General features: G+C 36.6%; 1 protein-coding gene across 9 annotated transcripts in view; it reads right to left on the bottom strand.

The window, feature by feature from the left end:
- ARHGEF10 (Rho guanine nucleotide exchange factor 10) overlaps positions 1 to 24,496 on the bottom strand; it is a 111,370-nt gene that overhangs the window by 19,632 nt on the left and 67,242 nt on the right. For 8 of the 9 annotated variants that reach the window (XM_072926430.1, XM_072926426.1, XM_072926423.1 and 5 more), the window contains 7 exons: positions 16,006 to 16,121; positions 14,246 to 14,373; positions 13,659 to 13,759; positions 12,612 to 12,733; positions 10,123 to 10,209; positions 8,576 to 8,799; positions 7,365 to 7,522 (listed from right to left, as the gene is read on the bottom strand). In XM_072926430.1, coding sequence (XP_072782531.1) covers positions 7,365 to 7,522; positions 8,576 to 8,799; positions 10,123 to 10,209; positions 12,612 to 12,733; positions 13,659 to 13,759; positions 14,246 to 14,373; positions 16,006 to 16,121 — 936 coding nt within the window. The remainder of the gene's footprint in view (positions 1 to 7,364; positions 7,523 to 8,575; positions 8,800 to 10,122; positions 10,210 to 12,611; positions 12,734 to 13,658; positions 13,760 to 14,245; positions 14,374 to 16,005; positions 16,122 to 24,496) is intronic. The other variant, XM_072926425.1, reaches the window with a different exon arrangement.

Genomic DNA, 24,496 nt, shown 5'->3' with positions numbered 1-24,496 from the left:
AGCACTTAAGTACAATTTTTTCTTTTCGCTCCTGAAAACAAGTGCATCTTCTATTATTTGCTTAGGGAATGGGGTCACGAAATTTCCTGCTTCATCAATCACAGTAGCAACAACAATAATGAGAAGCCTCGGGTCTGGAGTACTTCTCAAAATTTCTTTCATCTATGCGATACAACCTTTGCTGAGTCATTCTCAGGATGTGGCTCTCTTCTGAAAGAATCTTTGGAGAAGTGACATTTAGTTTCAGGCTGTCAAAATAATTTTCATTATTTTAGTTTGCATTGAGAGGAGTGCTTCCAGTCATTAGCCTGCAAACTTCCCAGTAATGTCAGAGTCACTCTGTGTTCTCTATGACTCATATGTACTATTAGTAATAAACAAACTTCTGGAAAAGTTTTCATTCTTCAGCAACCACATTACCCATAAATTAAATTATAAACTGGATGCTGCCCATACCCTATGATTGCTGTAACCACTGTAGGCGCTGCAGAGCCTTCAGAGAATGAAGCTGCACACGTGCGTGTCACAATTTTCACTGTGCTAGGGATGCTGACTGCAGAAGTTTAATAACAATCTGTACATAGCACCATTCTCAGGGATAAACCCAGCATAATTCTGGTACATTCTTCCTGTCTTTTCTGAAGGATAAGGACTGTGAGTTTGAGCAAGGAGCAGATATGCTGAACAAAAAGCTATCTTTTCTAGTTGTATTTTCACACTAAAAAAACTATTAATATAAAACAAAAGTTCACAGAACTTGACAAGTCTATCTGTTAAGTACATTCAAGCTATACATTAATTTATATATAAAGCATAGCTGATACTGAAACAACAGGAAAATAAGGATTTTCAGGATCTCAACTGTGGACTCATTTACATTTTGCTTAAACTAAATTTCAAACATCTAATGTGTTTCTTTAGTTTTAAATCTGGACCTTTATGTTTTGAAGTTCTATGTAACTCCTCAGATGACTAAGCATTAAGCAAAATTTATAATTTTGATCAATGTAAGAAGGTGATTTCGATACTGTCAATGTTATAAATACCATCTGAGTAATGAATATCTGATTCAACATACATGCCTAAAAAAACTCACCTCTCACAAAACCATTTTCTGTTGGTGTGTGCGTTAACACAGTACTTAACAATCCAGTTTAAGAGTTCTGTAGGATTGGACATATGAAGAAGGTGAGTCCAGGAAAAATCCAAAGCTATCACGCTACCTTATGACCCTAGTCATGTGATAAGGCTATTCTCTGGTGCTTTCTTATTTCCTCCTGCAAACATTGATGTCTTCTAGATCAGACCACATCCGAGACAGATGAGGGGAAAAAAGGATAGGGAGACACTCTCCAGTCTAGTAATTAGAACAGTATTCAAAGGATGTGTCAGCTGTGTTCTGGACCCTGCCTCAATGAATGACTCATTAATTATACAAAGTGGAATGGCACCAGGAGGACAAATGAAGCCCTGTGCATCTCTCTCCTTTCATTTTGTGGCCAGGGAAATCTCTTGAGAGTGGAAAGCATGGGTAAAAATCCACTCAAGCAAGGCAAGGGATTAAGCCTGGTAATCCAACATACTGCTGTAAATGCTTTAACCACAAGCTGGCTAAGAGTAAGATCATTACTTCATTTTGCTGACCAAGAATTTTATCACCCTTCTCCAAAATTAATTAGCAAGTCTGTGTCTAGCTCACAAGTGGTTTAACACTATCAAAATCACGCTTTGAAGAAAACATAATACTCTTCCTGCTTCTCTCTTCAGATCTCAGCAGACCCTGTTCAATACCTGCACCAACTTCATGTTTGACACTGGCTGTTTCAAGTTATCTGTCTGAGCCAATGCCCATTCCTTCTAAAATCTAGGGGAAAAGAAGCATTATCTCTATCCAACTTGTGTAAATACCTGCCAGGTTCAAGACATGCTTATCTAAGTAGTTTCAACAACTGACACTACCCAGGTATTTAAAATTAGTCACAGCACTTGCAAAAAAGATAAGGAATAGCTTTGTTTGATGCTATAAAATTCTTTGCTAGTTGCTGACTAAAATAAGTTTCTTTTTTTCCTGGCAAAAGAGAAAAGAAGGAAGAAATGGAAGCCAAGATAAAACTTTTCCCAACAGAATCTCAAGGCATATCTCATAAGGATATGAATTGCAGGTACAGGTGTTTTCAGGAAAGAGATGTGTCTACAAAATCTGAGAATAGGGTCAAAGATAGAAATAAATCCAGGGGCTTCTGGATATATTCATATTTTTATGAATAATATATTTATGTTGTATAAAAGATATTGTATATAAGATGGTTGATATTTGCATATAGGTAAGTATTTAACAAAATAGAAGACAGATATTATACTAATAGATCGGTTATGTCACTGTGTTATGCCAATATTTTTAATACTCTTTGTAACTTATATTTCTCTAGAAGTTACATGCTGTAGTTTATACACCAGTGTTGGACAGTATCTTGCAATGCATATATCATTTAGCTGCATCAAAGTAAAGTCTCTCATGTTTATAAAATGAGACTTCAATGTAAAAGGACATTATTTCCATTAGTGCATTTTGTTATTAGTCTTGTGATTTTTATGAATTTAAAAAATTCGTTATCTTCCTATTTGATTAAACTTGAGTGAATAGAAGAAGGTTTAAAACAATGTCCATTTTTAAGGAAAAGTTTTAAATCAATGTTTATATTATCCTTCTGTGGTTTGTTTCCACAAAACTCAATGAGAAAAAATTAAATTATTTCACAATAATTTATAAGAATAGGCTTCCAATTATTAATTTATAAATATTTAAAATATTTAGTACTTTAAAAAATTGTAATTAGTTGGTGCACTCAGGTCTTCATATGAGATAACCTATTAAAATATAGCTTATTTCCTCAGAAAGTCTTTTCAAAGTTTGTAGTAGTCTTCCCTTCCTTTATGCTTTCAGTCAAGCTGAACCGAGCAAGTGTTTTTGTTGACAGCTTCCTCTCTTGCTTAGCAGCACTATTGATGATTTCAGCAAAGCTGCCAACACAGCCCTGGGAACAGCAGTTCTTGGTTAATTAGTGCAGTGGAGCACAAACATTTTTTCCATCACATGGTACATAATCCAGCACTGTGGAGGAGTAAAATGGTACCTACAGAAGTCAAAAGTTTAGCACATTCCTTATCACTTGGAAATAAGATGAGACAAGCCTGCTCTTCTAAACAACGTGTAACTAGGAATATATCCTAGTTATATGTCCTATACTGTGTATGCATACTCAGTTTTTCTTCAACATGCATCAAACTCTTCAAGCTAAATAGCTAACAGAGGTCTTCCTACAGTTATACAGGGGGTGGTGCTGAGGTCCTGGCATGAGATACACAGCTAAGACTGAAAGCACTGTCAACATATTTCTGGTGATGAGTATTATGTGACAATGCAAAGACAACAGTATTTTATCTCTGTTTCAGTATCACTGCTCTAGTCTTCTTCCTAACAGCTTAACACCACTGCATATTTTTCATAGCAATACCTCTTACAACATCCACCTAAAGTGGCAATCACATGCCAGAAATCCACCCTTCAGACAAGCTAGAACAATACATGGATCCACTCAAGCTCTGCCATTGACATCAGTGTTTTCTGTTCCACATATTCTTCCTTTCCTCAATGTGTCAGAGACCACAAGGGTCTTACCAAATCCATCAAGGTACCTCACCAGTCAACTAACATGCTACTCCTGGTATAACTGTTTCCCTTACTCTTGTATTTCCTCTCAGTTTTTGTCATTTTCCTCAGTATTAATCCTCTGAAAATGCTCCATTGATTAGTGTCACAAAGCCTCTTTGGATAGGTAAGTCATCAAAACTTCTGACCAACTTCAGAGCTCCCTAAGTTCTTACCAGTGAAGTCTCTTCTGCTCTGTGCATGGCCAAAATTGCCCCAGCTATTATTTCACCAGACCAAACTCCAGTTTACTGAACTACTAAAATATTAATTCTTCTACTTTCTGCCACAATAATTCTGAGTTTTTATTTTTCTTTTTCCTGTTTCTTTCCTGTACTCTTTACAGGACTTTATGAAAAGGAAATGTATATCAATGTCTAGAAGAAAGGAAGCTGGAACTGACAGTGTATCAGGAACAATACACCTATATTATATATAAAGATTGTGATTTCCCTTTCCTAAGATACTTTTGTGAATGGAAGTCAAACACGTGCTGACCTTTTTTGCTATTACATCACTCAGAAAACACATCTGCTGGGCTGTCTGCAATCATCACAAAGGGGTTTTGTTATGTTTTTTAAACAAAGACAATACTACACACTTTTCCATTAACCTCTTCTAAGCATGTTTTGCATGGAAATATTAACTCAGCCTGAGCCAAACACTAAAGGCAGAATTTTTCAGACTGATAACTGTGCAAAAGAGAAATTTTGCCATCTGCATCACTCCCCTTCCTATACAGAATAGCATTTAATTCACTAGCTGTCTCGCAGTTCCCAAAACAAGTCTTCTCACACATATAAAATTAAGGATTAGTGAGGATAATTATCAGGGGTACTGTTTTTACAATTAACATATAAGCTGACCTGCACCCTAATGTTCTGTGATATTTTCACAGATCACCATGTTAGCTCACATTTAAGAGCCAAGTCGATTTTATTACTTTTTCAAGACTTTGCTTTTAGTTTGTGTTCAAATACATTAAAATATGTATTCTTAAGTACTTAAAAATACATAAAATACCAAAAAGTACTTAAGTACTTTTCACTTCATATGTGAAAGTACATGAGGTGTCTCACTAAAATATGACTACCCTCCAGAAAGGAAGTTGTGCACCTCCTACTCTCCCACTAACATGGTATTTGCTCCTTGGTTTACTGTAAGACTTCTCAGTTTCCATTTTTTTACTGCTTCAAAACAAGATTTTCTGCAGCCAAAGCACTCTGGATGCTGTTGATCTGACATAGTTCTCTAAAGAAGAAAGTCAGATGTTTGTAAACAAATATGGATATTTATATGCACTGACCCTTCTGAGAACAACTGGAGAAATTAGAGCTATTTGGGTCCTGCAAACCAAATGACACAAATCACAAGTCTCTGACTACACAGAGTAAGGCATCGAGCTTCAGTGACTGAACTGATCCACACAGTTTCTGCCCAGGGAGGAAGACAAAAGGACCCCAACTCTATCACAGGCTATGAGACAGATTTTCATCCTAGAATAAAGGTTATCCTTTCTCATACATGGAATCCTGTAACAACCATTTTTCCTGTGCATCTCACAGTATTTTTCCTTCTCAGGCTTCAAATCAAGATGTAATGCAGGGATATATTTCACATTCACTTTTAAATCTCAACCTAATCTCCTTTATCATGATAGACCAAAATCCAAACTGAAGTGGCTGAAAAGTGACCTCCTCTGCAGAACAGAAGGCAACTCTGATGAATTGCACAAAGCTCCTCAGAGGTTGCATTCCCCCTCCCTCCCATTTCACTGCTTGGATTCCTTTGTTTGGTAAATAGGTCAGGCTCATAAAAACACCCCTCCAGGGCTGACTGCCTCACATAACCACAGCAGCCGACATAAGGAAGATGGACACTAACATGGCAGCAGCTGAATCACACAACTTCCATGGGGCATGGAGAACTGAAATAAACCACACTGAGCAAGCAATAAGGAGAGGGACTACAAGATTAACTGACAAGAGTCAGAGATATATCATTATTTCCCGTCTCAAAGTTCCTTCCAGTGACCATGACTCAGACTTTGACAGGCTCTATGAACATCTCACTGCCCAAAACCAGTGTCTTCAGAAGACAAACAGGGCATGCTACGATCCTGGTCAATGCAATAACCTCCATCTCATAACCAGACTGTAATGCAGTCTGGTTAACAGCTCTGCCCCATCTTTAACATTCTCTACAGATATGCAACCCATCAATCCTTTCTTAGCTATACTGCCAAGGATAGTTGTCAGTTGTGTTTTTAAAGTGGTCTTTTCTGGAAGAAGTTGAGTGATAGTAATTGCAATCATAAAACAGATTAAATATGCCAACACCCTTCAGGGAAGATAACAGATTCACTTTAATGACCCCTCCAAATATGTAGAGAAACTGAAACACCAAAAATACTATGAATCTAGGATCAATACCTCTCTCCTGCGCCTCAAAAGAAAAAAAAAAAAAAGAAAAAAAAGAAAGAAAAAAAAAAAGCTATTCAGTGGTAAAAAAAAAAAAAAAGTTTTAAAAGGAACTAAAATCTAATGCCTGGCTTTGGATCAGAGACAACAGCTCAACAGGAAACCTACTGGGTTGAAGACAACAACTGGACAAAGGAAGTCTCTTTGCCACCACTTATTACCCAGATCCTTTGTTGCTTGAGGAAAATAACCAAACATCCTCTACCTTTCCCAAACAAATTCTATGATCTAAAAGTGGATGTATAATTTGTCCCAAGACTACAGATACTGAATTTGGTTCCTCAGAGACTGGTAGGATTTAGTAGCCAATGTACAGTGCCACACAAATGCAGCTGAACTGTTCACAGGGCCCACCTCATTAGAGAATGACAACCATCATTACTGCAGCTCACAAGCAAGGCAGATCTCTGCAGCCTCTGTACTTCACAAGGTTAGGAGTCTCTGTGCTAATACTTTACTTAAAACATTAAGGTTTCAAACCTTGAGCAAAGCCTCACTGATTTTGTACTGAAACACTAGATATATATGCAATACTGCAGGGAAGTTAGTGAGATGTACTGGAAGCACCTGAACCAGCTCTGGAAGACAGTTTTGGTTCAGAAAAATTGCATTGAATTCTCCTTTATTCAAATTATTTTAGACAATTATTTAGCTAGATACAAAGCAACCAACTGTGATACTAAAAGAAAAAGGAGGCCTGCCATAAAATAAATGAACTGCACACATAGGAAAGAGATTCCAGCTGTACAGTAAAAATGGGGCTGTCATTTTAAATGAGAAATACAGAAATCTCTACCAATAGGGGATTTCTGTGTTTCATAAACACCAATACTTGATAGTTGAGAGAAATAAGCACTGTGCTGTGTAAAATACTGTAATGCTGTTAGCACATAAATTTCTGGATTCTTGCAACACTGAAGACTTCAGGGTTTAAGGGGGAAAATCAATTGTCATATGCATGTATGGTGAAATTTGGAACAGTATCAAAGTTCCTACTATCCTTCAAAAAGAGACAACAAGTCTCTTCAGACATACCGGAAAGAGTATTAATCCTAGTTCAGCAGTTTTACAAAGAATTTTCAGAAAACACATTAGTGGAAAATTGTTTCCACCAAAATAAACTGACATGTGAGTTCCTCAGGATGCCATCAAATCTTATCAGTATTCAGCATTACCTTCTGCTTTTGTGTAGATTGAAATGTTTCCATTTACCAGGCCAGCAAACAAGTACTGTGACCTGTATGTTAAGCTCATAACAGTTGACTTTTCAGGAGTGAAGAAGTGTTGAAGTCGAATCTTCTTTGAGCCTTGGCAACTTTTGTAAATAGAAATGCTATAGAAAGAAGCAAGAAGAAACAGACCTGTGGAATTATGCTTTACATAGTTCTTGCTAGAATATGCAAAAGAGAATTTAAAAATAAAATATTGGGGAAAAGAGGATTTTCTCCTTCAATTCTTGACACCCCAGAATGTCTGCGTAGACAACTTGCAATTACTTAATATTGACATATGACAACACATTCATATTATCTTGTCTGCAGAAGCACTTAATCAAAAAAGAGACATAATAAAAATTCTGCTCAAAATCCTTATTATGAGTCTATCTGAAACTTTAATTAGTTAAAAAAATTATTTTATGTGGAGAACTAGGGAGAAAAAAAGAAAAACTCACTATCAGACATCACTTACACTTAAAATTTCCACAATTCCTATTGATTGTAACAATGGGTATGGTAAGAATATTGTTAAGTCTGGAATTAAAATAACTGATTTCTAGATATGGCATTTTCCTTGGAAAATTTAGTTTTCCTTCATTTATACTGGTTACAAACACCTTCAAAAATCACACACCTATGACCTCACTAACTGTAACAAGATCTGTTTGCCAACTGACTATAAGTTTAGAATATGTAGCCTCATTTTTCAACACAAATCAAGGGATAGCTCAGTAAGCCATCAGTTCAAAGACAGCAAAGTGATTCATGTCAATAGTAAACAGCAATATTTTTTTTTTCATGTTACAAATCCTGCATAATATGACAGGGCAGAAGATTGATGGATTCCTCTTTGCCATTCTGAAAACTGAAGATTACCTTGTAATGTTACAGAAGTAGATTTATATTTTTCAGATACAATGAAAGATACAATCTTTCATCAAAAAGATGCCCTGCTTTAATTTCAAATACCACACAGTGTAATTTTAAATAATGTAGAGTGATTTTTACCCTTGATTTAAGTGGCAATGATACCTTGAGGTCACTAGGATATCACTTGGACACTTTTTAAAAAAAGTAAACATTTTCTTGGAAATATCTCACTGAGTTTTGCTATAGAATAGCAAACTTAATCAATAAATCATACACATTACACCAAAACCAAGAATCACCTTCCTTCTTCCATGCCAAGGCAAATAGTAGGCACATTAGAAGTTTTTGCAAGAACACTTTCAGAGTCTGGAGCTTTGTTTTGCTCTTTCAGCTTCTCCTCCTCTGGTATGTAGACCATGCAGAGAATCCGTGATTCCACATTGAAGCACTCAATAACCTTGGGGCTGGAGCTTTGAAACGAGACTATTGCAATCTGGCCCATCTGATTTGTACAACTGCCAATCTGAAATGAAAAAAGGAAAATTAAAAAAAAACACAACAAACCATGACTGATGCCTGTCTCCAGGAAGATCAACATGTACAAGAAGGAATGACTGGAATGTTAACTGAAGAGTGCATCTCAAGTTATATGTGCCAATATGAATTTTCATGCATTAAGACATAAGAGTAATTCAGCACAAATACAAGATATATCAAAACCTTATACATTCAATCTTGCCTTCTACACTCACAAAAAATACTGTGTTTTTAAAGCAGGAATAATATTATGGCCTATTCTGATATCTGACTCAAATGTGTATACATTACATAATGTCATTACTGTAAGCATCTGTGCAACATGCTATTTTAATAACTAGTGTTCTAATTGTCTCGAGTTCTTTTAAAACAGGTAATATAGCTGAGGCCTGTCCTTTGCACAGTAACAGGTCTACAAAGAAATGCTCCGTCCCAAAAGAAAGAGTCTTGTAAACTTGCTGATACAGGAACCTAAATTTCTCTCTGATCCAGAACTAAGTATCATGAACATATCCAAAAACTTGCACATTTTATGGATCAGGGAGAAGTAAAAAAATGTACCCAAGCACACTACATGTTTTTGTATAGTAACTCTTTTTGTTTATATGAAATAAAATAGGAAAGAGAAAGAATATTCTGTAGCAGCAGAAAGATTTCATGTGCATGTTTTTGCAACTACTTTTTACAAATGGCAAAGACAAAAGGAAATTTTATGGGTTGACTTGAAACACACCAAAACAGAAAAGCTGTTTCTAACTTTTAATTTGCAAGGGTTCCCTGCAAATTTAGTATTGTAGTAACTAGAAAAGTTCCTGAAATCATTAGCTGGCCTTTTTTTTTTTTTTTTTTTTTTAAGAACAGCTTCTATCGACCTTATATTTTTCTGTTGGAATAGCTGCATATCTAGGGTCATAGCAATATGTAGAGTAAGTTTTTTTTCCTAAGCAGATTTAAAGAGATTATTTTTGGCTAAAACATACTTGAAATATGAAAACAGACAGTGAAAGCTCACATGGGTTTTTAGCAGCAATTGTTAAAAATTAACACATAACTCCCTTCTGAATGTGCTCAGCACTTTGGAATTCATTCTGTGCTGCACAAATTACACACATTTAACTGACACCCTACAGAGACCAGCAAGATCACACGGACAAATTACTAGCTAATATTTTATTTTTAAACAAATAAACAAAGAGAAAAAAACAACCCAACATTTCTTTCATACCTACACATTGTCAAGTCACAAAAAGAAGTGGAAAGAAACAGGAGACAACTTTCAGATTTTACTTTGGGTAAAGATTACACTTACCCAAAGAAAACCATGTTCCACAGCACAGGGATCTGACTCTGTTTCTCCAGCAAGGTATGGCTCAGGATTATAAGCAGCACATTCAATCTTCAAAGAGAGGAAAAAAGAGCCATTAGCACTTTAAAAAATATGCCTATTTCTGTCTATTTTAGTTTGTAATTAGCTAAAGCATTTAAGGATATGAAAGAATCTCGTAAGGCAAGGAGTCAGTTTAGTTCACCCAGCTTCCCCTGGGCAGGGTCAGCGGCACAGATACTGTTCCTGACATGTTCCTTATCTACCCCTACAGACCTTCACGGCCAAAGACTACAAATTCTCTTTTGCTGATCTGCTCAAATGCTTCATGACTTTTATTAAGCTTTTTCATGTCCCCAGACTGACACCATCCCTGATATAATATATATATTAGCCTGTTACCTCTCATCTCAGACACCAAATACTTACTTCTCTTTCTTTGTAGTGTTCTTTTACATGTAAGGCTGATATGTGTCATGACCCTGCCTGAGACACCTCTTCATTAGGATAAATTAATATTATTACTTATTACATATAATTTTTTTAAACAATTAGTTTTTCAAATTTTTGTTTTTAAACTTATTATTGCCACTTTTTCAACTGACATCCCTCCAGCAGATGTATCAGCCTCATGTGTGTATTTGAGAGTGCAGAGTTTTCTCACCCCAACACACTATTCTAGCAAAGCTAGTAGCAGCACTACACCATGGTCACCTCTTCAGAAGCCTGTTTCTACACATCTCATTCTTTACTGCTCCTTGTAACAATATGACATTCTTAACCAATCCTTACCTTGCTGGTCTATTAAAAATTACTTTAACAAACCACCTAAACCACCTCTGCAATCTGCATTCATGAAACTCCTAATTTCTCCCTGAGCATACCATGTGTCTGTCCTGCTGACTGTCATCCTTTTTATTTTTCTTTCCTCCTGCAAATTATTTCTCCAGGTGCCTTGGTCATTTTGAATGCTAATGCTATCATTTTTCAGACTTAAACTCCCTTCCAATCTCATGTCATCATGTTACTGTCAGTATACTAATAGCAATACTCATGGTTTTATCACGCAGGCCATTTAAAAAAAAAAACTGAAAGCAACACCCCAGACTCAAGATCTATATTTAAAGTCCATCCCAACTCCAAAGATGAATCAAGCATCAAGGATCTGAAAAAAACATTTTTATGATCAGTCATGGATTTCTAATTTCCATAATATCCACGGCACTTTCCTAATGCTTACGTAAACTCTTCAAAATATATAAAAGCAATTCATGACTGTGCGGAGAATAGAAAGGTTTCTAATGAGGTGTCATACTACATTTTTACACAAGATTCTCTAGAATTCAATCTAATGCTCTCATTTTGGACATCAACGTCCTTGTGATTATATTGTAGTACTAACGAAAACTCAGTATTAACTTAAGACTACTCAGTTAGTAAAAACTCCCCAGAGCCTAGCAACATCACCTCCCAACAGTAAAAAAAAAAAAAAAACCAAACCAAATCAAACAAAGATCAAAATAAAAACAAAACAAACCCAAAAAACCAAACCAAAACAAAACCCAAAAGCCCACCACAAAACAAGTCAGCAAAAGTTAAGAGTTCTAAATTCCAAGTTTACTTAATTTTCTGAAGTGCAAAGAATTTTACAGTCTCTTTGAAGTCAGCAGACATTACAAAGTGATTTGCCTTAGCATAAAAAACATTATCTATTCAGCAAAGCAATCCACTATATACAGATAAACATTTGAAATCAATAGATGAAAAAAAGAGAAAGAAAAAAGAGCTTCTATGCCTGTCTTAACATGTCTCATTTAACAGATGCTGAAGCTATTTACTTGTACTGATTTTCAGTAGCTGCGACAATGAAATAAATCACTAGTGAAAAATGAGACAGTCTGCATGTTGGATATTTCCCAGGCTCCTTGTTTTACCTTGAGTCACTTTGCATCTTAGTCAAAAGTGATGTTTTCTCCATAGTTAACCCTGCTAGTTTAGCTCTCAGTCTTGACAGAAGCCTGGGATGTAAACCTGCTCTGATGGCTCCCTACACCACCGGGCAGCCTGAGTAGCACACACAGAGCCAACAAACAGGATTAGCCAAGCAGAGGTTCTCTTTCCACCCTGAGCTGGGACCTGATAGCCAAACTGCAGCTGAGCTGCAGTAATACTTAAGTCATATTTTCTAGTGATAGCAAGGATTTGGGAGAACCAGGAATGACATCTGGGCTCACACCCGCATTACTTTAGGAGCTGCAAAACTGGCAAAGTTAGCCCAGGGCTGAGGCCAATAATTGCATTTTGCATTCCTGTGACTCTTCTGGACCTTTAATTGCTAAGGGTCTTAAACCAAGGTAGCTGCTCAAGAGAACTAGCAGATGTGAACTAATAGATGTATTTACAATATGGTATTCTTTAGAAATTATATCACACAAGAAAACCTAATTGTAATCTTATATCAAAATTCCATTCACCTTAAACTCCTGTTGTTTGGCCATCATCACTGGCATGTGTCTAACAAGGAGAGGATGTTTTTCCTTTTTGATTTGATTCCCATCATCTTCTATGCAGAACCAACCTAACAGATTATCCTCTGCTGTAATGGAAAGAACAAACAATAAACACTCCACAAACCTCTCACTGAATAATCACTTCCACCTTTCCACAGGAACAGAACAGAATTCTGTCAGGATGAGTCAATAAAGATCAGGCTGTTCTTATGCCACAGATGCATAAATGACAACATAAAACTATGAGTAAAAATTTAATTTAGTAGATTACATACATACTGATAATGCAAAAAAAGAACATCTTACATTAGCAAAATGTTAAAGGCAGTCTCTTAATGATCTTGTACATTGAATATTGAAAGAGGAAAGACACATCAAACCTCTCCTCAAGGCTCTAGGAAATCTGTTTGTTCAACAGCATTTCTCTGCCTGTTTAAGCAACATCACTACCAACTGCCAGTTATCATAGTTATAAGTATCCTCATCATGGAATGATGGAAACATCCATTCTCTCTTCTTTTTTGTTACTTTGCTTGTCTTCTCTGAGGCATCACAAAAGCACTCTATTTTGACCACGTGCTGGTGACACTTTCTTTCAAGCAAGTTAGTATTTCTCAACTTAGGCATTAAAAAGTCCAAGTATCTTTGGAAACCTATTCCCTTGTGCAAACACAGGAAACTAGTAACATCACAGGACAGCATATTTTTATTGCTCTGACTTAGAGACTATTTGTGTTGATTTAGATGCAACAATTAGTAATGAATACCAGACTTCATTAAAATACTGTCGAAAATATATTCCTTCATAATGAGTGCCATGTTTTATCTATAATGCTATTATCTGTAGTGATTCGCAATCACTACTATTTACTGTATTGCAATTTTAAACATCTACAGACAATTTTCAACAAAAAAGGGAAAATCATTCTCCAAAAAATAAAAATAAATATATTACACTGTACATTGAGAGCTATTTTGACTTGTTAGGAAATTTGAGTAACTAGGAATTACCAAGGGCCAGTTTAGCCATTTGTAAATTGTTGATCCAAGACTGTTTGATGGCAGGGGTAAATGTATTGAACACAGCTGTAAAGAAAGTTGGCCGCCCAGACCTGCAGTACAGGAAAAAAAAAAAAACAAAGCCACTATAAATGCATTGGGTATGAATACAGCCATGGCTAAGAATGTTGAGCAAGATGAAATGTCATTATTTTCTAATACTTAGACAAAGACATAGCTCTGATTTAAGTGTGCAGGCTATGATACACCATATGTCTATCTTCCTATACTTTACATGAAATATTATGAGAGGAGCTGGTGAAGAAATACAACAGTGACTGTTCTCTATTAGCTGTCACTGCCACAGCTCCTCTCTTGCTTCTTGCATCCAGAATGCGGGGCTCAGGAACAGGAGAAAAGCTACAGTGCTGCTCTGGAACATTAAAGCTGCCAGCATTACAACGTAGGAGCAAAACTCAGGGGCTTACTATGGAGACAGAAGGGAGGGAAGAGCTACAGATTCCCAAATCCTCACTCGTACATCTATACCTAACACATAAACCAATTTAGAAAGTTTTGTAATCAAGATTTCTACTGACTTGTCCTGTTTTCCTGGGAGTTGCAGCTGAATTCTACAGCGATCTGCTGCTCTGATTTCATCTTCTTTTTTCAAAATCAGTTTTTGTAAACCTGAGGTCCAGTCATGGGCTACAGATTGATTTAAGTTCTGAAAAATTAAAAAAACTAACATTCAACATGAGCCTACCAGCCTGTTGCATACAGGATAATAAAGTGATTCCTGAATATAACAAACAACTACATATGGCCTTCAGTTAGACCACATTTCCATCATGGATAATTTAGCCATAATGATAAACACAGTTCAGAAATATCTCTAAAATATTTTATAATGTATTTCATCTGAACATTTAAACTCACATTGCTCAGTTTGATGATGCATAAATGACATTCCCAAGTGTTTGTCAAATTAAAATTAAAAAGTAAATTTCTTATCAGGTCCATGCACAAGCCTTTGACTTTATTCCAGCATCACAAATTCTGCTGCTAAAATATTTTGAAAACATTTACAAATCATGTGGAAAATATACTTTTGTTCAAATCTTTGAGTCAAAATGTTTACGGAGCCATCATGAAAGATGTGTTGACTAAATCTGTTCAAGCTGCTGAAACAATAACTGCAAGGTGAGTGTTCTGTTGCAGGGAGCAAAACCTCACCTGAATGTACAAAACAGCAGGACTAACAAGTACACAGAAGTACACACACTTTCCACCATCAGAATTCTATGACAACTTAAGTAATTTTCAAATATCAAGAAGCTAACCTCATTCCTCAACTAAATTCTTGTAATGATCTTATACACATCTACCCTGAAACAATGAATTTTAAGTTTTCAAAGAACAGTTGGCTCTGACTGTCAGTGCAGGCAGAAAGGTTTTTTATATGGTGAGAAAGGTTTTTTTAGGGGTGAATGTCTTATGGTATATCTGTGCTATACATATTCCCAATAATGCAGATTAAATTCACCTTCTAATACTTGTGAAGCTTTTCTCAAAAGCTCTCTTTCCATAAACTTCATTCAGAGTACATATATTCACAAAATGCTATGTTTTATTTAACGCCTTCACTCTGAAGCCAAAATATGTCAAGAAAAACTCAGCTTTCATATATTCATATATATATACACATATTTACAACCTGTGGTGTCAGGTAGGAGTTAAAAACTACATGTAACCACATATAAAATGTATAAAAAAACCAGGCAAAAAAGTAATTGTTTGAAGTCTCAAGACTTCATTTGGCATTAAGTACTATATTTCTTTGCCAGAATATAAACTAAATCAAAGGGATGTGAACAAAGCTAAAGCAAAATAGTTTCAAAATTCTTCTGAAAATCCTTTTATATTTTTGTGATTTATACTCAGTTTTAAGTACAGTTCCCCCCCCAAAAGCCAGGATTATGAACTTGGATGGGGATCAAGAGCTTCCTCCAAGCAACCATCCTCCTACTACTGTGTCTACCTGCAAGAATACAATTTCTTAACATCAAAATTTAATTCTGTTTGCATATAAGCTTATCAGCTACTGAACAAACGAAGACAAGTGTAGTATCCACCTACACTTAAAAACAATAAAGAAAAGCAAGATTAAAAGGACAGCTGTAATCTATTTATAACACTTAACAGTAAATGCTGTTAACTAGAGGTAATACTAGAGGTAAAAATTATTCTACTTTTTGCAGAGAGAACTAAAGAATACCTTGCACAAACCCTAGGGAGAGGTAATTATACAACTTTACAAGAACAAACTTGCAAAAATAAATCCAACTTTGTTTATTACCTGATAGTTTCCTTTAAGGCTGCTTATTAATTGGCTAATTTGACCGAGTACATTCAAGTCATGTAAAAGGTTCTGAAGATCATGGTACAGTTGCCCTGGTCCCATATAGAGCTTGTCTGAAATGAATAAAACCATAAGGTTTTACATAACAAAAATATGCACTTTTCAGTTGAATGAGGAAAGTATCACAAAGACAATATAAACATATATTACATCTTAAAATCAGAGTGCTTTTCTTTGCATGTACAGGCATTACCATTTGCATTTACTTTTACACCATCTTACTGCATTTTTTTTACATCTTATTGCTACAAACAAGATTCAAGTTGTTCATCTAGTTATTATGGAGAGCACTATCTGCAGTTTTAATATCCCACACTAGCATTGTAACAAATATCAAAGCTTCACTGGTCCCAAAATCTCTTGCTCCCAGGGAAGTTTTGTTTAGCACCAAACATCAGACTTGCTGTAACACTTGCTGTAATTAATGCAAACATCTTTCCTGGAGGTTGTTTTTGGTTACATGAGAAGCAAAAACATTTATCTGTAGCTTTTGCTATGATGGTTTAAAATTCAAAATTTGTTTTATTGCTTGTGATACAGTTCTGGATCATATATCTATATCCTAACTCCAACACAAGCCTCCAATTTCACTGAACCACTTGAAATTTTACCACAATCATACTTAAATCAAAAAAAGGATCTGTTCTAAAATCAGCAGCAAATATGAATAGTGGCAGAAATATTTTATGCTAATAATCAACAAGTACAAAGGCTAATAAGGGAACAGTGACTCAGGAAAACACACTGATTCCTAGGATAAGGTGTCCATTTAAATGCACAAAGCTTGCAAACCCCTGCTAATATACTGACTACCATGATGCTAGGAGTGGAATGGTTATGTAATTCCTTTGGAAATAACACTCACTGTCCCATAAAAAAACCCATCCTGACTCATACAGAGTCAGCATGTTTTCCTTTGGCTGAATGACAGGAACAGGACTGGATTATCTTGCCAGGAAACTCCTGCAGATTCTATAGCTCACACAGTGTAGTAGCCAAACTAGGGATCCTTCATCCCTAGCACAGCTTTGGAAGCCAGTCTGTGGGCAGCAAACGCCCCTGGATCAGAAGGATTTCACTGGTGTGTTGGCAAGAACAGGATCTGAATTCAGTGCTGGCTACTGGCTCTGCAGGCAGCTGAGGAGCACGGGCACGAGCTGTGCCCCCTGCCCTGGCTGCAGGGCTCAGGGGGCTGGGCACAGCTCAGCTGCCCCACACACCGCTGGTGCCTCTGCTCCCCCCAGCCTGCTGCAGGGACAGGGCACAAAACTCAAACCAAACACAAAGCTGTCCAAATAGCCCAAGTCAGAATAAATACGAAAAATAAGCATGCATGAAACAGTGCTACTTAAAACTTTAGTATTTTTTTAGTTAGGCATAAAAATAACTATTTTCTAAAGACATTTTCCTGTTTGGAGGCATCATACAGATAGAGGCCATCACAATGTTTTTCTTTAATGCAATTCATTATATTAAGCTGGAAGTCCACTTTAAATCCTGAAAGGCATAACATTTTAAAGCGCAAAGACAATATTAATGGCTACTTTATTTCTGAGTTCTCCATTTCACTGCAGGAAAATGCAACATAAATCTAAAATAATACACATTCCCATAAAATTCCAAATTATTATCTGGCCCTTAAATCTTCTGATTAATTGGATCAATGAAATTATTTCTGTGCATTGCACTTGAGCACCAGACAGGGAATGACTGCCCTTTACTACTGTTTACCCATCCAGATAAAAGATGTGATTATCATCCTCTTCTTTGCCTGCTCTGAATGCTAATTAAAAGAACAATCTAGCCTTTCTTACCCTGAAAACCAAATTAGTCCATAAGAATAGATAATTACATTTATTGTACACTATGAAAAGAAACAACTCCAAAGTAGATCTAAGAAAAAAAAATTGGAAATTATGGTCAGTTGAGTATGTTTGCAGTTGTTTCAAAGAAAAAGAAAATTAAACACTTTTCTTGAACTGCAGACTCCATACTTTCATTAAGCTGCATTTTCACTTTCTTCAACCAAAATATTTGAAAAATATCTCTTCTCTCCTTGTATCTATCTTCTGATAGCTTACACCTTTTTTCTTGCTAACATCCACAATAATTGTAATTTGTTAAGTACTAGAATCACTAGTTCCTAGATGCATCAAATTGTTGATTTTTATGGGGTTACTTGCAGAGAAAGGTGCAGATAAGTATCAAGAGGCAATTTGGTGAAATCTAGCTAAAAGCCATGACAGTGTGTCTGGCACTGTAAACAACACAAATTACACCATTCTTGCTCCAAATTTCTCTAATGAAAATACAAATTATGCCAAAAATAATTTACACTGAACAGAAATAATTGTTTGATTAGTTGAATTTTTGGCAGAAGTCCAGTCATCTGTCATTTACAAATTCCACTCCTAAACAAACCAAACAGCTGCTGTGAAAAAATGACTTCAAGTCTTTTTGAAATTTAGCTTTGCGGTTTGAACCAAGAGGAAACTTAGAACAACCAGGCTGTGAAAAGCTGAGTCTGTGAGGCTTCACTTGTACAGGACAGATATTTTCACCCAAGCAAATTACATTATTCTTAAATTATAAAAGCCAGGATCATGCTTTGTAGCTTGATAAGACAGTTAGCAGACATTTTGTTTATTATTGTTTGGAGAACAGATAGTAATGCAACATATAACAAGCAGCATCCAGGCAAGTCCTAGATGCTGCAGGACTTTATGCCACAGTCTTCAACTAAGGCCATAAAGAAAGCTTTAGCTGCCTACACAGATTGGCTTGCCCTGGGCAGTACATATATATCCACCATACCTGATAATCCTCTTCTTGAAGCTTCAAATAATCTAACAAATATCTTTGTTCCAGCCTTGGAAATAAGGCATAAATCTTGAATTTCATTCAGTAATTGTCATCTGAGTCTCTTTTGTCTGCATCATGTATATTTTATAAGCTATTAATAAGTCAAGATAAAAAGGATGCAATATGAATGTCAAAGCAAATAAACTAACCTGGCATCTGAAAGACTGTCACATAGAAAAACCAAATAAAAGTAATTTTAAGCTCATTCATTAAAAGATCACATTCTTAGTACAGGAAAGGAAGCACAAAATCAAAACAGTAAATAATTAATGAGAGCCTGCTTCCATTCTCTGATGTTCTGGAAAAGAGAAATGGCCAAGTTAAGAAGACATTTTAATACTCAAGGACTATAGGCACCACTAATATCAGCCTTTCACTGAGGGCCCTAGTGGGCACAAACTGACACAGAAAAATAAGGCTTCAGAAATCAACAATGATGTAGATTAATCAGAAGCAAGTTCTCCAAAAAGTGATCATTTGGATTAGTGTTGAAAGTTATAGAAACTTTATCTCTGAACCGGGTCCTGTAAGCATTACTCACTATATCCTTTAAAATACATCTGGCTTCTCAGTGGTTAACCAAACACTGACTACCAGCTGATCCTGAAAATCGTCTGATGCAGGGTTTTTCTTGAGTGGAGGAGGTGGGGGAGAACACTACTCTGTTCATCAGATGTTTCTCAGTTCACAGCCACAGACTGGCTGCTTCAGCCCACACATGTTCCCTGACCATTCAACTGCTGGCTATTTTGGGGTGGGTGTTCACTCCTTTTATCCACAGGGAGTGCACTGAAAAATTCTTGGCTTCACTCCAAAGCAGATACGTGGTTGGTTTCTTTTGTACTGTGAAATGTTTCACAAATGATAAAGACATTTCCTTCTCTTTCCAAGCCACTCTTGTTAATTATCAAGCTCTAAAATAACTTGTTTTTCCTATGGGAAAAAAGCCCTTCATGGTTTTAGAGAAGGATCTCCCAGCTCTACACATCCTACGTGCTACAGAGTGTGCCTGGGCAGGAGAGAAGGCAGCATGCTGTAACCAATAACCACATATGTGGCTTCAAAGGCAACTTTTTCACATTCCACCTACAGATCAAGGGTGAAATCTTGGCCACATGTAATCTAGCAAGAATCTTTTTCACCAACTCCTTTGTTGCTAAGATTTTACCAGAGGAATTTGTGCCTCCTTGAAACAGGCAAGTTTACTGCCAACAACCAGTAATTCTTGCAAGATACCCAATTCCTTGCTCAGCATTAAAATGAAATACACGCAAGGCTAAAAAAGAAAACATAACCACAACTTGGTTTAGAGGGAAGAAAGGAGGTTAAAGTTTAAATTGATTTTGCTGCTATGTAAAATTGCGGCAAAGATTTGCTTTTTATAATGATTCTTCTTAGGCCAAGATACATTTGAGTATAATACCAAACATTTATTTTACCTGCTTGTTTCCCAGTTATTACTCTCAGCACCACAGCTTCAAATTCATCAATTTTGCCTGGTATGATGCAATTTTTATAACCGAAACAGAAGCAATTCTAGATGATTTATACCCAGGCATTTTCAAAGCCTGCAGGAAATTCCCTCCGTGTGGTTAAAGTCAGTTTAACTTGGTTCAGACAAAAGTAGAATTGGGAAGGTTGTGAATAAATATACAGATGCTAGAGAAGTGTCTGTGTGCTAGTGCCTGAGCAGAGAGGAGGGTTCCCACCTCTGGCAGAGGGCTGCATTGATGGGCATCAGCCACAGCTCTCTCCCTGCCCAGCAGCAGGGAGAATAGGTACTGGCACAGCAGCTGCTCCCTTGGGATTGTCATCCATCCTGTTTCCCTAAATGTTTAATTTCCATGGCCACTTCATATTGGTTATCATAATCCTGAACTGATCCTGAACTTCATATTGGTTATCATAATCCTTTCTAAGGATTACAAAGGTACATATTTATTTTCTATGGTGATTTGTTACCTGTAAACATATTCTACAAGCTTTTGCTGTATGTTCTGATTCCCATTTGTGAATTACTATTTTATCACAGATTTATGCTGCTAAAGACAGAGAAGGTGCAATCACCCATAATTTGAACATCTATTGCTGGGCAAGCAAACATAATGGCTCAGCTGGTCCCATCCCATACTAAACTCCTGTTTATTCCCAATTAGAAGTATTTTCTTCAACTAATACTCTTATATAAATCCAAATGTCACATAAATAAAATAAAAGCCTCAGTCAATATACTTTCAATATTGCAACTATTTTTGCAAACATTTCTTTATTGTCCATCATGTTGAAATGAAATACTGTTTATAATAGACAGACTGATGGGTGTCTCTTTTACTGTAAAGTAACTAATATAGACAACATCTGCCTTGAGTAGAATCATAGTAATGACCTTTTCTCCACATAGTTCAGAACGACAATACATCAATATAAATTGCTTTAGGAAAAGCTATATTGAAATGAAGTGAAAACCTATGCATACTGAAAATTCTAGGTCCTTGTGGGAATCTAGGGCTTCCCTCTGGCTGCCCTGGCAGGTCTGGGACCCTGGCAGGGGTCAGGAACCCCCCTGTACAGAGCCCCGAGAGACACTGTCTGTTATCTCTCTGTCCATGGAGAGGAGTTTTCAATCTTACAGGATGAATTACAAGCTCTGAGTGTTTGATATGAGTAATAATTAAGTGTGACACGGGTGCAAAAGTAAAATTTTAGGTTTCTAGATTAGGGGTTCAGAGGGGACAAGATGGAGGAAATTGGGTGTGTCTTGTCCTTTTCCTCCTTCTTCATGTCCTCCATGTTTCACTGTAGTGTTGGCATTTTTCTATTGGTTTAGGCTGGGGACATGCTATTTAACGTAGATGATAGATATTGGCACATTATTGTAAATATAGCACAGGTAGTTTCTGGTATATAATGTTTGTAACATCCCACTGGGGGCAGAGCCCCACACGCTGCCCTGCAGGACAGACCTGCGGCAGGGCAGCAGAACATGTTAGAGATAAGCAAGAATAAACAACCTTGAAAACAGCACAGATGAATTATGGCTTCTTCTTTGGCAGCGGGGCAGAAAGACAGACACTTTCTACAATCTCAGAATCATCAATCCCTGCAGATTCCGACAGGTCCTTATAAAGATTACTTTGCTTCTGAGAGACACATAGCCCTGAAGTCAGGGTAGTGCTGCACAGAATGGAAGACCATGAATGCTCAAATGCAAAAAAACCCACAAAAACCCCACAACTGAATCTGAGAAAGGTTCTTTTCCTGACTACCGTTCCAGTGTTACTGAGGGGTAACACAAAATTAATGATACGCTTGAAGAACATGCCAGATCTGAAGACCACTCCGAAAGGTTGGTATATCCCAAATTTGACTTGCCATTTGCAATCTGGCCTTCCAGGCTGAGCACATTTGTATTTCTTTCCTCCCACTGAACCATCTGTGTGCATCCAGGCAGCACACTTAAACGTCAAATGTTATGAAAGGAAGAGATTTGGGAAAGTTTCAATCCTCATATAAAGCATAAAAATCACCTGGGATGGGAGAAGAAGTTACATATGTGGGAGGTAACTTTAAAAGTTGATGTGTCTGAGAAAGGCATATCAAACTGGTACTTGTATAGGATTACACACTTGGAACAAATAATAGAAAACCAGGCTCTTACACAACATTTAAACTATATTTAAACCTGAGAAGCATGTACAGTCTTTGGGAAAGCAAAGTATTGTGATACTAGATGAATTCTTGATCAGTTCATAATAAACCAGACAGATATCGTGAGATTGTTAACCTATTAATGTTAAGCTATGATGATGCAACAGTAATATATTTAAAACCATTTAAGTGTAGACAGAACTATTCAATTCTTTAAATTTGACTTTGATTATCCTAGAAAAGTTATGTTTATTTTTTTTCCTGAAGTAATAATAGGTAGACAGCATTCCACTGCTTAATTTATAATGCCCACCATTAGAAAGGACAAGAATGGAGACTGTGAAAGACAATGCTATACCTAAAGTAAAATAGTTTCCTGCACACTGAAGACCTTGATAATTAATATAATGAAGCTAAACCAGACACTATTAATAAGGCCCAAGATTCAATCACTGCAGTTGAGAAATTCTTCCCCTATACTTGGTCCTAAATCCTGTTCCTATAGATACACTGGTATGTAAAACACACCATTGCTTTACAGATGCTCAGTGGAAGAGAACTTATCAAAGTGACAAACAACATTCTCCTTTCATGGGTCTACTGGAACTACTTTTCTCAGTACAAACAGAAAAGCAAATCTTTATGTGCCGTTTTATATGCAAGCTATCTATTTCAGCAACAAATAAACAGAGTTGGCAAAAAGATCATGAATCTTGGAAATACCACAAACACTAATTCATTTAACAGTTCATACTGATGTTATGTAAAGTATTTCCTTTTCCTTTGCAAACTTCCTTGTCCCAGAACACCTAACTTTTGCTAGAAGGCTGGTGATGAGGGCCGCCTTCTATACTAAAACTTCATCTTGCACAAAACTTGACACATCCAAGCACCTATTATACACCAGAGGCACATCCATACCTCTGATATACATCATCCCCAGAAATCCTGTATGAGTGTTAAAGCCATTAACAAAGCAGATGAGGTTTTTAGATGATGAACTACCAACTTCCTGCACGCTGTGTTATGCAAGCAAAGTCCCTGACAGCACCCACATCACCACCCTCCTCATATTTGTGTCTTCACTTGCTCACTTAATGCTGTTCCTGTTTCCACAGATGCATCACAGAAGCATGTGGGCAGGTTCAGTTTTCTTGTTTCTCCTTTATGAGAGTTTCTGAACAGCCAATTGGAATTTGACTAAAATAGTGATTAAAAAAAAGTTGTCCAAAATCCTGGCTTATGACCTAAACAAGTCCACAGGTCAATTTAAAGTTCATCACAGACTTTCTGCCTTCCCCTGGTTTGCTTTTTCACACTAAATCCAACACACGATATCCACAATTGCATGCAACCAAAAAATTTGAGCCACCTTAAGTAAACTGCAGGTCTCCTGAGATTATACCACACGCTCAGGTCCAAACTACACAAGTTTTTGAGTGGCATCAGACTCCAGGTTTGGAAATTTAAGCAAATGGGAAGTCAAGAATGATGTCAGAGAACACGAGTTTAATTGGCAGTCATCAATGAAAAGCTGATACGTGCAGCTACTCACACATATCTTTGCAGTACAACCCTAACTTAGGTTTAGTAACCTAGCATAGAAAGAAGCAGCACAAGCATACACATAGTATTGGGTGACAAGCAACAAAGCCTTCGAGCTTACTAGAATGCAAACTATTCAGTCCAGACATGGTGTAAGCAAGCAGGCAGGATACAGTCAGGACCCTCCATCATCAACCACCATGAAGAGCTTTATCATAAACATGAAATGACACTGTTCAGTCTAATCATACTTTAATCATGTAAGCATCTAAACAAATTATGTTCTTAATTACTGAAATTTATAATCTGAGTCTCTCAAGATAATGTATTAAATTAACTATTCTGCCATGCAAGACAGGGGAGTTCTTCAGGT

Source organism: Taeniopygia guttata, chromosome 3 (assembly GCF_048771995.1).
Source record: "Taeniopygia guttata chromosome 3, bTaeGut7.mat, whole genome shotgun sequence".
Taxonomy (NCBI): domain Eukaryota; kingdom Metazoa; phylum Chordata; class Aves; order Passeriformes; family Estrildidae; genus Taeniopygia; species Taeniopygia guttata.
Note: the sequence above shows the minus strand (reverse complement) of the source record. Positions and strands in the feature narration are given on the sequence as shown.